Here is a 16,009-nt window from a genome sequence, read left to right on the forward strand (position 1 = left end):
GGGAGGCGTTTTTTGGAGGCGGATTTTGAGGCAACTTGCATGTCAAAATCCAGACCAAAAGACTCTGGGTGAACTCATCCTTAACCCCTTAACGCTCTGGTCAGTACTATTACTGACCAGTAATGGCGCGGGCACAGAAGCTGCCTGCGCCACTACACACGGCACTCGGCTGCATTACACAGCCGAGGGCCAGGGCGAGCTGCCCCAGTGTCGCTCCGATCGGCGGTATTAACCCTCCCGATGCCGCGGACACATGTCCGCGACATCAAGAGAATTTACTGTGTGATCTCCCCCCCCCCCCCCCCCCCCCCCCCAGGGAGTGCCCTGATGGATTTTATGTAGCCCGGGGTCTGGTTAGTGACCCCGGGCTGCTAGGACCCCCACTTGCCTGCTTGGATCCAGCCGTGCTGCAGGAAGTGAATCTATGCGACTGCATAGATTCACTTCCTCTATAGTCTGCAATACATGTGTATTGCAGGCTATAGTACTGGACCAGCAATCAGAGTATTGCTGGTCCAAGTACACTAATAGGAGAAATAAAAAATGTGAAAAAAGTGTAAAAAAAAATTAACAAAGTGTGTGAAATAAATAAATAAATTAATAAAGCCCCCAAATCCCCTTTTTCTATATCAAATGAGTTAAATAAAAAAAAAAAACACCTAAAAAATAATAAAAACAATGCATATTTGGTATTGCTGTGTCCGTAACAACCTGTACCATAAAACTAAAACATTATTTCACCTATATGGTAAACGTGAAGAAAAAAAAACGGAATAATGTAAATAATGATTTTTTGCCATCTCACCTTAAAAAATATGCTATAAAAAGTGATCAAAAAGTCGTATGTTCACCAAAATAGTACCAATGTAAAGCACAAGTTGTCTCAAAAAAAATAAGCCCTCAACCAACTCTGTCAATCGAAAAATTAAAATGTTACGCATCTCAGAAGATGGCGATGCAAAAAACATTGATTTATGTCACCAAATGGGTTTTTGTTCGGCAAAATTACTAACGCATAAAAATACCTATAAATGAGGTATCGCCGTAACCGTACCGACCTGCAGAATAAGGGTCAGTTCACATGTGAACTGCTCGCGTGGGTTTTGACACCGAGAGAGCCGCGGTGAGCCGCGTCTCTCTCTTGTCAAAACCCGCCTGCCGCGACCATCGCGGTCGTGGCTTTCCCCTCCGCTGTCGGCTCAAATGAATGAGCCGACATAGGAGGGAGCTGTCGGGGGCGGAAGCCGCGCGGCTTCCGCCTGAAGAAAGGGCATGTCCTTTCTTTTCTCCGCTAGCAGCGGGCTGCCACTAGCGGAAAAAAAAAGCCCGGTGGTCTACATAGACCACCATTGTAAAGGGGCGAATTTTGAAGCGAAATCCGCTGTCAAAATTCGCCCCTTTGCCTACGTGTGAACTAGCCCTAAAGTTCACATGTTACTTATGCTGTACGCCATGTGGAAAAACATTTAAAAAGTAAAATGCAATGCCAGAATTGATTTTTTTTTTTTTTTTTTTTTTTTTTATCCAGCAAAAAAAGAGTTAATAAAAAATAGCCAATAAGCTATAGGCACCCAAAAATGGTGTCATTACAAAGTGCATCATATCCCGGAAAAATACAAGCACTCATATGACCACATCAACACAAAAATAAAAAAATATAACTTGATTAATGTGAAGACAAAAAACCCCAAAATCGCCAAATGCGTCAGGAGGGGAATATATAAGTGGTGCGAGCGTATATCAGGGTACAGACCAGTTTTGCTGCTTACAAGAGAAAAAACAATAGAAGAGACCCCTCCCCCAAAGCGACCCCCCCCCAATCATAGGAGCTATTTTGACATAGTAGGGAATTTGGTGCTCCCAATGTCCTCTGCACCGCTTACATATTACCTCTTCACCATCCGCTGTGCATTCACGTCTGGGATACTAATACTCACTACACCCCCTGATAAATTCTTTGAGGGGTGCAGTTTCCAAAATGGGGTCACTTGTGGGGGGTTTCCCCACTATTGTGGTACTTCTAGGGTTCTGTAAATGCAACATGGTGTCTAAAAACCATCCTAATGAAATTGCTGCCAGAAATCCTTAAAGGTGCTCTTTGATTTTGAGGACACGTATTGAGTCACGTTGCACAGAAGGGCCACATATGGGATATTTCTACAAACTGCAGAATCAGAGAAATAAATATTATGGTATGTTTTGCTGTTAACCCCTTCTTTGTTACAGAAAAATGTGGTTTGAAATGGAAAATGTGCATAAAAAAGTGACATTTGGAAATTTAACCTTCATTTTGCTTTAAATCTTGTGGAACACCTAGAGGGTTAATAAGGTTCCTATATACAATTTTGAATAGTTTGAAGACTACAGTTTCAAAAATGGGGTCATTTATGGGAGTTTTCTATTATATAGACGCCTCAAAGTCACTTCACAACTAAATAGGTCCCTAGAATACAAAATCTTGAAATTTTCTTGAAAATCTGACAATTTGCTACTAAAATTATAAGCCTTCTAACTTCCTAGAAAAGTAAAAAGACATTGAACAATGCCAATATAAAGTAGACATATGGGAAATGTTAATTAGGAAGACTTTTGTGTGATCTGACTGTGTTTTCACGAGAATAACAGAAACTTTCAAAATTGATAATTTTATGAAATTTTCAGTACATTGTCCTTTTTTTTTTTTTAACAAACAAACGCAAAGTCTAATGACAAAAATTTACCACCAACATAAACTACAATGTGTCACGAAAAAACAATCTTGGAATCACCTGGATAGGTAAATGCATTATGAAGCTATCCTCACATAAAAGACGTCATATTTGAAAAACAGGGTCTGAGCCTTAAGGCCCAAAGTACCCTGCATCCTTAAGGGGTTACGGCTATTCCTATGTGTTAGGGAGTGAAAATGGGATTCAAATGATTGAATCCCTTTAACCCCTTCCCGCCAAAGCCAGTTTTTGACTTCTTGACACACCTTGATTTTTTAAATCTGACATGTCACTTTATGTGGCAATAACTTTGGAACACTTTAACTCACCAAAGTAACTTTCATACTGTTTTTTCGTGACATTGTACTTCATCTTAGTGGTAAATTTTGGTTGATATGTTTTGTGTTTAACTATGAAAAAATAGGAAATTTGGTGGAAATTTTGAAAAATATGCATTTTATAAAATTTGATATGATGTGCATTGCATACAGATAGTCAGATCGCCAAAATTATATCATAAATCTCATGTCCCAGATCTCTGCTTTATGTCGGCATCAAACTTTAGTCACCCTTTTATTTTTTACCGACATTATAAGGTTTACAAGTAAAACAACAATATTAAAAATTTTCAAGAACATTTCCAAAAACCATTTTTAAGGGACTAATCCAGTTATGAAGGGGTTTTGAAAGTCTCCAGTATTAGAAACCTCTATAAATCACCCCATTTTCAAAACTGCAGCTCTTAAAGTGGCTCTATCAGCAAAATCCTGCAGATAGAGCCCTACATATGCGTGCATAGCCTTTAAAAAGGCTATTCAGGCACCGTAAAAGTTAAATTAAACTACCCCCCCGTTTTAAAATAATAACTTACAAAAGAATGTTCTCTACTTACGGAACGTGCACGCTGGGCGGGCATTCTGGGTGCGTCTTCATCTTCTTCCCCGCCTCTTCTTCCTCTGACGTCTTTGGGTCCCGTCCTCCTCCGGCGCTTGCTCGCGGACACTGATAAAAAAAAATAGCCCGGGCGCATGCGCAGTAGCCGTAGTAGAAGCCGCGTGCTACTGCGCATGCGCCCGGGCTTTTTAAAGGCTATGCACGCATATGTAGGACTCTATCAGCATGATTTTGCTGATAGAGCCCCTTTAAATAAGCCAAATCAACATATCACTAGTATTATCCTATTAATATTATAAATGTGAAATGTTTGTGGGTTTGTGAGTTTGGATGTTTGGTGGTCAATCACGCAAAACCCGCTCCACCGATTTGGCTGAAATTTTCCACAAACATAGTTAATACACCCGATTGTGAACTTGAGGAGGCGGTCCAGTCCCTTCCAAATGACAAGGCCCCTGGGATGGATGGTCTACCAGGAGAGGTTTATAAGCAATATGGAGAAATTTTGTTACCCCATTTACTCAAAACGTTTCAGGATGCGTTGGAGTCTGGGAAACTCCCGGGTTCCATGAGTGAAGCTGTAGTAGTGCTCCTGCCCAAACCGGGGAAGGATCCAGTCTACCCAGACTCCTACAGACCCATTTCTCTTTTGACGGTTGATGTCAAGTTATTTAGCTAAAATTCTAGCGACTCGCCTATCGGGGGTTGTTAGGGAGCTGATCCATCCTGATCAGTCTGGTTTTATGCCTAACTCCTCAACAGCTATCAACCTCAGACGGTTATTTCTTAACCTGCAGCTGGCCTCGGCCTCTACTGGCTCTAGGGCAGTGTTGTCGCTTGACGCTGCCAAAGCTTTTGACAGTGTCAAGTGGACTTATTTATGGGCTGTCCTCAGGGCGATGGGGTTTGGACCTCAGTTTTTAACCTATGTTCAATTGCTATATCATCTCCCGGGGGCCAGACTGCGGGTGAATGGGACGTTGTCACAGCGTATTCAATTGAGCAGGGGCACCAGACAGGGTTGCCCACTGTCTCCCTTATTATTTGCCCTAGCTATTGAACCCCTAGCCTGCATTCTGTGGGATGCTTCGGATTTTGTGGGCTTCCAATGTGGTGACCTAGAAGAAAAAGTATCGTTGTATGCTGATGACATGCTTTTGGGCCATCTATGTGTGCAAGATACCCCTTGGACTGTTCCGGTGGCTGTTTTGGAGGATGGTCCCCTACCTACCGCTCGTTCTCGACTCCCCACGTTAGCCCTCTTATACAAGGTATGGGATAGGGGGAAGAAACTGTTAGGTACTTGTGGCTTTACTACATTTACTCCTCTGTGGCATAATAATCGCTTGATTGAATTTACTGTGCTAACGGGCTTCGAGGGGTGGAGGGATAAGGGTGTCCTGTCCCTTAGTCATATCCTAGATAACGGGATATTTAAGACCTTTGCAGACCGTCAGAGTGATTTTTCTATACCCCAGATGTGGTTTTATCAGTATCTTCAGCTTCGTCATGCCTTCCATGTTCAGACTAGACGTACCCCCCTGACAGTTGGACTACACCCTGCACTGCACTGCACTGCACTGCACTGCACTGATCTGATCTATTACTAAGGGAATGATATCTACACTGTACCGACAGTTATTAATGGCATACTTGGAGGATTTCCCGGGCAAGACTAGGGAAAGGTGGGAGGGGGATGTTGGTGCGGTGGATGAGGAAACCTGGCGAGATGTGTTAGCCCTAACCCCAACACTGTCCCCTAGTGAAGCACAGAGACTGTCTCATATTTATCTCTTGCATAGGGTCTATAGGACTCCACAGAGACTGTTCCGTATGCATATCCGTTCTGATGCCAAATGCCCCCGCTGTAGTATGGAACCCGCACATCTCCTGCATATGATGTGGGAATGTCGGGAGTTAGCCAATTACTGGAGTCAGGTACTGTCCTTGCTTGGCCGGGTGTATTCTATTGCACTTCTGCAATCACCATTAGTTTGCCTCCTAGGTCTTTTGGGAGAGGGTGTGGACACGGAAAGCCCGGATTTTATAGGGTTGTCCAGGGTTTTATACCAGGCAAGAAAATTGATTGCTTATCATTGGTTGGACCCGAGTCCTCCTTCTCTAGTAGAATTGATATCTAGAGTTAATAATACTATTAGGCTGGAGAGGGGAGTATATATACAGAGAAAGGCCCAAACTAAATTTGAAAAAATTTGGGGAGCATGGTTGGACACACCTGGCCTTCCCTCCCCGTCTCTGATTAGGAACAGATCTCTCACTTCAACTTTCTCTGTTTCCTTGATCCCCTGAATGCTATTCTTTACATGGAAATCAAAGGAGGTTCGGGAGATTTAGCGGGGGATTCTAATGGACTTCCACCCCCTCCCTCTTTATGTGTCGGATTGTGTCTCCATATTTACTTTGAATTGTTATTGTGTTGCTGTTGTTTTGTCGATTGTTTGATTTTATGTTAAGAAAAATTTAATAAAAATTATCTGATTTAAAAAAAATATACCCGATTGCGCAATAGGCTACTTTGACACACAATAACCCACATACGGTTTCCACACGAACCCCACAAAAAACATACTGACATCACCCTCTCTGCAATCTCACACACTTTGGACCATAGCAAGCCCCTAAACTTCACATTACCCCCTACAGCCTAGCCCCTGACCCCACACACTCACATTCACCTATACTTTCCCACTTTCACCCTCACCTTCACCATCCTGCAGGAGCCTACCTCTGTCACTCTCTGGACCAGCCATGTTTGCCGACCTCCACCGCTGGGAGGATCCACGCCACCGCCCACCACACTACTCCACTAGCTTCACAGGAGCATGCGCACTTTGCACACATAAACAACGTGTTACTAGCACGCCACCATTTTGCGCCTCCACCTTAGGCCGCAGCACACGAAATCCTGCCTCCAGCCCGCAACAGTACCCGACGCCGCTATCACCTCCCTGCTGTTTCCTCTGTACGATCCATCCACCAGCCCGACACTGGTAAGTTCACGTACCACTCTAACACTGCCAGGATCTCTGCCCTCTCTACTCCGCTGTGCCAACACCTTACGCTCCATAATAACCTTACCCCTCTCCCTCAGTGCCCTATCCTTCCACTTCTCCTCCGCAAACACACCTCACAGTCACTTGCACCTCACTTAACCCCCCTTGCTACGGCCCATGCCACTGATGTTCCTATGGCAACCGGCCGCCATAGCCGACGCTTCCTTGCACACCACCGCTCACACTGTCTCTGCTCTCGGCCGCCATACCCCCTTGTACTACGGCGCATGCCGGCACTTTCCGTCTGCCAGGTGGCCGGTAGCCGTACGCCTGCCATAGCCCTTCCCTTACACAATCGAGCATACACATCATGTCTCCGGTTCCTGCCAGCTTTGCGTCCTCCACCGCCTTCTCTTACCTGTCCCGCGGCTCCCGTCTGTCCCTCGCTGCGCGGAGGCATCCTCCTGCTCATCTCCACCGCCTACACTGGGCTAGGCTGCCGCCCCGAAGGTTCTTGTAGCAGCCGCTAGCTCTCCCACACCTCCCACACAGCTCAATGTGTCCAGGCTGCTGCAGGCTATGCTACGTAGCCTGCAATAGCACGATTGGCAATACATAGCAATACATTACGATTGCAATGCATTGCATTGTTCAGGACACCCCCTGCTGGTGTACAACGGTATTGTTTTGCAAGCTGCTGGATGCAGCCTGCAAACCTCATTAGCATTAAAATAAAAAATAAAAAAACAATACTGTGAAACACACACATTACCTATCCCCGCACCCGAAATCCCCCACTCTACTAACTGAACTAAACATTATGCCTGCATACACTCACACTATTAGGCAATGCATTGCAATACATTATTATTGCAATGCATTGCATTATTCAGCGCAACCCCTGCTCTCCTTCACACCCACTAAACGCCCATGTATTTGCTGAAAATACACGTCTACAAATACACGTGTAAGGGTCCATTCACATGGCGTAACGCGGCGCTAATTTGGTGCTTATTTTTACACCGAGCACCGCGTTACGGGAGCGGTTGCGCCGCACTATTTATGGTGCGCGTTTACGGTCGCGTGTACGCGGCGTTACTGCCACGTAAACCCAATCGTAAAATTTCACCCGCAACTCGATTTACACACTTCTACAATCACCGCAGACGAAGTCGCGGGTAGCAGCTAGTAACCCTATAAGTGCTTAACAGGAAATAACTTTAGGAGCCAAAATTTTTTTCCGTTGCCAAACCATATAATGTTCCCCAGTGGCTTCTCCACCACATAGCATGGTGCTCCGTAGTCACTTTCTACACATCATATGGGCTAGTTCATACAGGGACATGGAGGAGGATTTTGACAGCGGAGTCCATATCATAATCCTCCTCCCTATAATGTTAGTCTATGTAGACTACTAGCTTCTTTTTTTTCTGCTAGCAGAGAAAAAGAAGCGACATGACCTTTCTTCAGGTGTTTTCCGCCCAAAAAAAGCACTAGAAGTGAATGGGAGACGCAAAATGCGTGTTTTTTACCGTGCGTTTTTTTGCAAAAAAACAAACAAACCAAAAACAAAAAACGCGTGGTAAAAAATGCAACATGTTTTTTTGCAGCTCGTTCTCTTTAAGGATGGGAAAACCGCCTGGAACTTTTTGGAAGCAATTTTTTTTTTTAAAAAAAACGCTCCACAAAAAGTGGGGCAAGGTCCAAAAAATGCTTCCTAATTAGGAAGCGTTTTTGCCGGTGCCAAAATAAGCCACGCTTAATTTACGTGTGAACTAAGCCTAATACTCTTTAAGTACCCCCCATACATGATGTTATATGCACCCCAGTAACCCTCTACTGTATAATGTTCTCCCCCCAGTGCTGTATAAAGCTCTCTGCACCTTTCCGCGCCCCCCCCCCCCTTTATTTATTTATTTATTTATTTATTTTTTATTAACCTCCTGCTTGATACATTTGTCAGACATTACTTGTGGCAGACTGAATGGTGAACCAGGCAGCTGAGCTGAAGTTTTCCTAATTCAAACTAATGTAAAGGCAGAACATAGACTACCCTTAGTCACTGTGCTGTCCCTTATGTTTGCTCCGGTTTTCCAAGCTCTTTTTCTGCATTATCCAGTTGCCCATTAGATTTTGATCAGGGAGTGTCTGATTTTTTTTTTTTTTTTTTTTTTTACAATGGGTTGCTGGCTCTGAATGCATTTGTAATACTGATGACCTATCCACAGGAAAGGTCATGAATATCTGATCTGTGAGGGTCTTATAGCGTATCCAGCATAGATTAACTGATTCAGCTGGCTCGGGGGTACCGAGAACTATAGTAGTGGACTGGCAGTGGTACCACAATTATACAAAGGATGGGGGCTGCAGCTCTTTACCTATTACTTAAATAACAGCAGAGCTTCTTCTCCTCCCTGTTTACTGTTGTAGCGTCTTGTACCGTAGTGTAGTGTGGATAAGCCATCATCATCAAATATGTAGAGTTAGAAATCCCCTTTTAAGGATCGGTCCAAAGAAACTTTTGTGTGTGTGAACTAGTCTTAAGATGTGTTTGATGTGTGAAGAACATACCTTTGTAACCGCTTGTGCTTTCTGCTGAACACTGTCAAACAATGTGGAAATAAAATGTCTTACATTGTGACATGTTGATGTTTGCCAGAAGGAATCACAGATTTTCTTATTAGAGCGTCCTGCGCTCCTGACACAATACTGTATTTATTCATGCGAAATATATATCTTCAGTATTGCTAGATTGGATTGGATGGATGTTTATCAAAGTAACTGGTGGGTGCGGATTTACCAGACGTTTTCTCAGAGTTACAGGGAAGGATCTGAAGCAAACACCTCGCAACAAAACCAAATCTAAATGTCTCATATTTCCTGAATACGTGGATAGCATTTATAGCGCTCCTAATCATACAACCACCACTAGAACCAAAGTGACATTTATTTACAGGGTGAACCAAGGACAGACACCAAAGGCTTTCAGTTTTGATGCAAATATGGAAAATCCAGTGAGATACTAGAACATGTGTTTTTAACTAGATATGGGATATAATATGTCCATCTGTATCTGTTAATGATCTATACTTTAATTCATGTAATGTCACAAGGAGAAGCTATTGTCTTCATATGTAGGTCATGAGTATTAAATGGCTTGTTTCTATGAAATAAAATTTGCCAGCTTGTTTCCCTTTCTTGCTAGTTTAATGAGAACCTTGTGTCGTTTCTCTGACATTATTTAAAGTGTGTTTTGCCTGGTCACTGTTGGAGAGGCATGTGTTGGATTCCTACTTCCCCAAATCAGTAGATGGTGGCAGCATGTATCCAATGTGAGTGGCCTGTGTTTGGGTTGTGATTTATGCTCAGCTTGCAGATTCAGTGAGTGGAGTAAATCATTTCCTTCCAGTCTCATCCACATAATGTGCTATAATGGTACACAAGTACAAATGTATTCTTAATAGAAACATCAGAATGAATTGGCCACTGAGTGTTATATTTCCCCTTCACTGGCACTGTTCAATTAGGGCTGACCTTGTCATACTGTAGAAAAACACTTCAGAGGAACAATACAATGCAAAGTTCTTATAGAGATACTCTGTAATAATTTCATGTGGAAACAAGTATTTCCTAATGTAGACTCGTCAAGATTGAAGACGACCTGTTTTGGATCTCTGTTCACATCACTTTTCAGTGACATATATATGTAACCTACTCATAGAATTCTGTTAGCCAGTAGGATGCCTGAAGTGATATTTAGCTGTTATGGTATATTTACAATTTAAAAGTAAGATATTTTTTATCCTCCTCTTTAATTCTTGTGATGCCAGGCCCCTTCCACAAGCTATCCGAAGTGGGTAATGTGCCTATTTCTGAACCAGAAGTCAAATACCCTGAATTACCGATATTAAAGAACAGAGAAGAGGTAAGCTTGTGAAGTTGATTTGGTGTGTATATATATATATATATATATATATATATATATATATATATATATATATATATATATATATATAGTGTGTGTGTGTGGATATTACATGATGTTCACACTAGTGCGGTCTCTCAATTGTTTTGGTCTGTCAGGGGACCTGAACAACGGAGAGGTGGATTACTAACACAATGGTTACAAAAGGATCCTGGTGGACCCCATTGTCCCTAAATGGGTCCTTTGGGTGTTTGTAGTTTTTAAATTAAAAACCACAGAAGAATAAGTCCTCTGTGTATATGTGAACGTGGCCTGAGAATATAATTTCATTGACTATAAGACTTCATGCACACCAACGTGTCTTTTGTTAGTACTAGCACATTGACCCATTATTATTTATGGGCCCCCATACACACACACCTGTGTATTATCCCAGGTTCATGTAGGGGATCGTGAGCCTGGGGTCAAAACTCAAGACAGGTCCTAGGCTTACTTTAGAAATGAACAGATCCATGGATGGCAATGATGGCACATGGATGACCTAATGCGTTTTTATCATGGACAGATGTACCCATTCATATTTATTTAGCCTAGTAAGTAAGTTATGCTAGGGAAAAGTTATCTTTGATCTTTGGACACACCTTTTACACTGGCCGATGATCACCCCAGTGTTTGCATATTTTATGGGGGCATAAAAATGTTGTTTGCAGCACGTTCCCTTGTGCAAACAAAGGGATTTGCTGTTGACATTAATGCATACTAAATGGTATAAATTATCATGAGTGATGTTTTGCCCAGACATACAATAATTGATTTAAATGTAACTGTATGAACAGTGATAGACTACCTACATGGTCGTCTAATTATTTTTTTAATTCACTGGGGGGCAGATTTAGGAAATATTCTTAGTTTCTTATAATATCCAATAAAAGCACAGGTTTCAATTTTTTAAACTTGCATGTAGAAATGGAAGTTGAGCTTTGATGAGCAGTTAACATAGTTTATCTTTAAGACATTGTTTATAAATTTGCTTTAGTGTGTGTCTGAGGTGTGGATTTTATGCAAAAATCTTTACAGTATTTGTTCTGAGCTGCACAATGTTTTGATACTATTTAAAGGAGTTGTCTGGAATAAAATTATCTTTCTGCACCAAGCTAAACACCGTTCCCCAGCCTAACTTCTAACTTGCTTAAAAAATAAAAAAAATTTGTATATTTAGCTAGATAGCTGTGAACACACCAGGCACATTTTCCGATTTTCTGCTGACGGAAAACTGAACACGACCAATACTAACCCCATACATGATTAAAGAGGACCTTTCATCAGACCGGGCACATACAGTTTTATATACTGCTGGAAAGCTGAATTCAGCACACTGTCGGTTTTCCCGATCTGTGCCCGGTGTAAAGCGCTATCGGTCCCGGTACCGTAGCGCTTTAGTGTCAAAAGGGCGTTTCTGACCATTAGCCAGGAAGGTCCTTCTGCCTCGCGGCGCCTATCGCGCTGTACTGTGGAGCGGAGAGGAACTCCCCCCTCCCTCTGCTCACACAGCTCGTCCATAGACGAGTATTATCAGGAGCGGGAGGGGGCGTTCCTCCCCGCTCACACTGTACAGCGCGATAGGCGCCGCGAGGCAGAAGGACGTTCCTGGCTAAGTGTCAGAAACGCCCTTCTGACTGTAAAGCCCTACAGTACCGGGACCGATAGCGCTTTACACCGGGCACAGATCGGAAAAGCCGATAATGTGCTGAATTCAGCGGACTGTCAGCTTTCCAGCAGTATATAAAACTGCATGTGCCCGGTCTGATGAAAGGTCCTCTTTAAATGTTTTCCTGCGGTATCTTCTCTGGGCATGGAACAGCACTTCCTTCTCAGCACTTCTTTCTTGATGACTGCTAACTGCCCACGCATGCGCAATAGAGCTGGAGTGCCAGCACTCTAACTCTATTACGCAGGCAGACAAGAGCAGAAGGAGCCGGCCTCACAGAAATAAGTGATCTCCCATGCCCAGAACGTCCGGACTGGAAGACGGGTAAGTATGAAGGGGTGGGGGAGTGGGCTGAGTTATTTAGGTGTAATCGAGTTTTATTAAACTTTCAAATACAAAGCTCAGCAAGACAATGATTAGCTGCATCATAAATGAAGAGTCAGACAAGGCCGCAGTGCCCCATCACATTGGCTGACAGACAGATCACTTAAAGAGGACCTTTCACCATATCTGGGCACATGCAGTTCTATATACTGGCGGAAAGCTGACAGTGCGCTGAGTTCAGCGCACTGTCGGCTTTCCCGATCTGTGCCCGGTGTGAAGAGCTTACGGTCCGGTACCATAGCTCTTCTATGGTCAGAAGGGCGTTTCTGACCATTAGCCAGAGACGTCCTTCTGCCTCGCTGCACCAATCGCGCTGTGCTGTGGAGCGGGGAGGAACGCCCCCTCCCTCTCCTGATAATACTCGTCTATGGACGAGCACTGTGAGCAGAGGGAGGGGGCGTTCCTCCCCGCTCGCACTCTAGAGCGCGATTGGCGCCGCGAGGCAGAAGGACGTCTCTGGCTAATGGTCAGAAACGCCCCTCTGACCATAGAAGAGCTACGGTACCGGACCGTAAGCTCTTCACACCGGGCACAGATTGGGAAAGCCGACAGTGCGCTGAACTCAGCGCACTGTCAGCTTTCCGGCAGTATATAGAACTGCATGTGCCCAGATATGGTGAAAGGTCCTCTTTAAAGAACTGGCAGAACAAAAACAAGGGACAGGGGAGAACCAACGAACTCGGGACAACCAGAGGAAACAGAAACAACAGGGGGGAAAACGCAGGGGAGACAAAGACTCAACAAAGACGAGACACAAGAGGAAATGATGAGAGTCTCAGAGCAGGCACCAGAGGAACAGAAAAAAAAAGGAGGAACACTGGTCTCCAAATAGCTAGTAGGGAAAATCCAGGAGCAGAGAAGCTCATGCAAAAAGGGAAGAGAACTCTGCAGACTCCTGGAACACAACCCATGGCTGCCAGAGGGCTTCGAACTTGGATGGGTCGACAGAGTCCTCTGTGACCAAGACCTGCATCCTCCTGATAAGGAGGAACTCTTGAAGCGAACAGGTGTCAAACAGTGGGGTGAAACCTGTGGAGGAGCACTGGACACCAGTACCAGTGGGTTAGGATCTTAAAATTCTTTTCCTGAGCTCCCGAGGATGTCATAAAGGAGTGAAAGAGCGTGAGACGGAGTCTCAAACTGAAGGAAAATGCTCTCCAGGGCGGAAGGGGCGTCAGAGAGCAGTAACTGTACGGAGAACTTGCAGAAGAAAGTTACAAATTGGTTGTATTCCAGCCAGGACAAGGGAGTGTCAGGATAGAAGGAACAAAGATCACTGAGATGGGAACGGTGTCGTCCCCACTATCGAACAGAGTCTGATATCTTCGTCATCAGACCAACAAAGGAAACGGCGGGAAGATAAACTCCCCTGGGCTGGGTTATTTAGTTATTTGTGGGGGGACGGGACCATAAGCACTCTGTTCTGATGAGGGACCCTGAAGAAGGGGAGCACATTGAGATGGAGCAGGGGTGCTAAGCCCCATGGCAGAGGAAGGTGTTGCAGGGGAGGGAAGACCAGTCCGACTCCATTGCTGCCACAGAGGCAGGGGGGAGGGCGAGGTACCTCTGTAAGTGCCTGGAAGCGTTCCTGCAGGCAGTGGAAGTAAGCCATCCTTGGAGGGAAGAGCCCTGTATAGGGCTAGGCAGGAGTGAATCTGTGGAGCAGTCCAGGGTGCCTTCCAGGCCAGGAACATGCCGCTGTGGGAGAATGAGCTGTGAGGGCGGGATCGCTGCCAGCGATGGAGAGGAAGCAGGCGCCATCTTGAACAGCCTGTGCAGCATGGTTCTGGAGGAGGAGAACAGCCACTGAGTTGCCTCGCCAGGGCTCTGCAGCTGCAGGGTTGAAGAGGACTTGTCTGGTCCCTGCCTGCTCTTCTCCCATCTGGGGTGACGAAAGGGACCGGTTGGATTGCAGTGAATGCAGCCCAGGGACGGTTGGGTGATAAGCGCTGGCAAAGTGCGTTTTCACGCCAACATAGTTAGGCCACGCCTCCCAGGCTGAATTATTTAGATAGTTTAGTTGGGAATGGCTAGTAGTGCTTCTAGGGAAACGGAGGGAGTGTGAGAGAGGGAGCTAGTGTGAGTCAGTTCTTAGTGAAGTGTAATGCATCATGGCAGTTATAGAATAAAAGAATAGGAAGCTACCCATATAAACACACTAGCATTACCCACGACTTCGTCCGCGGCCCCCCTCACTCCCTGCGCGATCCATTTCCAGCACACTCACGGGCCCACCCTCCTCAACGCATCTGGCCCCCCTCCCCCCACAGGCGCTCCCGCGCCTTTGTCCTTCACCCACCGTGGCGCACCCACCGCCGCCACCACTCATGCCTGCGCGTCTCACCGGCACAAACGCCCCCGCCGGTGCCCCCCTGCCACTGTTCCCTTGCAGGCTCACCCCTGAACCCCTGGCCCTGGGCGAACAGCCCTCTTTACTGACCGAACAGGTGGTGCTGAGGTACATGTGGTGCGGCCTCTCCAGCGTGTGTACCTCCGGGCAGCAAGTTAGCGGGCAGGTGCGCCTGTCTACCAAATGTGTGGTTGCGCGGCTGCAAACTATGCCAGTACCGAGCTGCCAGCCGGCATGGCGTCATTGCTACGGAGCTGCGAGCAGCCACCATGTTTTCTGGAGCAGACTTGGGCACTGGTGCTGCCCACGCAATGCCACCAATGTATCGGGCCACGGGGCTTCCCCTGCGGCCCGCCCCTAGGCTGCAGCTAACCAATAGGAGCTCCGCTGAAAGACCTGCAATGAAGTCACCTCAGGTTCTGCAGTGGAGTCGAAGTCAACTTTTGCTGGCCGCGGCCGGGATTCCGGTGGAGTGTGGGACCTAAGATGTAGCCTATGTTTCCTTCCTCATAAATATCTAGGTATGTGTGAAATCTCACCTAAATCCGTTCAGCCATTTGGCTGTAATTAAGGAACAAACATCCAAACACACAAACATATATATATAAAAAAATAAATAAAAAATAAAATAATAATAATAAAAAATAAAAATAATAAAAATAAATATTATTATTATTATTATTATTATTATTATTATTATTAGTAGTAGTAGTAGTAGTAGTAGTAGTAGTAGTAGCAGCAGCAGCAGCAGCAGCAGTAGTAGTAGTAGTACAAAAGATGCCAGGAGCTCCCAGAGAAATTCAGAAATTTTTTTTTTTTTCTTTCCTTCACATTTTTCCTCAGAAAACTCTTTTAGGCTAAGATCCCACGTTGCGGAAACGCAGCTCTTTTTGTTGCAGATTTTGCTGCAGTTTTTGAAGCCAAAGCCGGGAGTGGATAGAGAAGAAGGTAGAAGTATAAGAACTTCTTTTATATTTCTCATTCCTTCTGTAGCCACTCTTGGCTTTGGCTCAAAAAAACGCAGCA

At 44.9% G+C, this 16,009-nt stretch overlaps 1 protein-coding gene across 1 annotated transcript in view; it reads left to right on the plus strand.

The window, feature by feature from the left end:
- The window catches only part of TDRD9 (tudor domain containing 9), a 132,895-nt gene that overhangs the window by 26,898 nt on the left and 89,988 nt on the right, over positions 1-16,009 (plus strand). Inside the window, 1 exon segment of the mRNA XM_075282639.1 lies at positions 10,447-10,541. Coding sequence (XP_075138740.1) covers positions 10,447-10,541 — 95 coding nt within the window.

This window comes from Leptodactylus fuscus, chromosome 7 (genome assembly GCF_031893055.1).
Source record: "Leptodactylus fuscus isolate aLepFus1 chromosome 7, aLepFus1.hap2, whole genome shotgun sequence".
NCBI lineage: Eukaryota > Metazoa > Chordata > Amphibia > Anura > Leptodactylidae > Leptodactylus > Leptodactylus fuscus.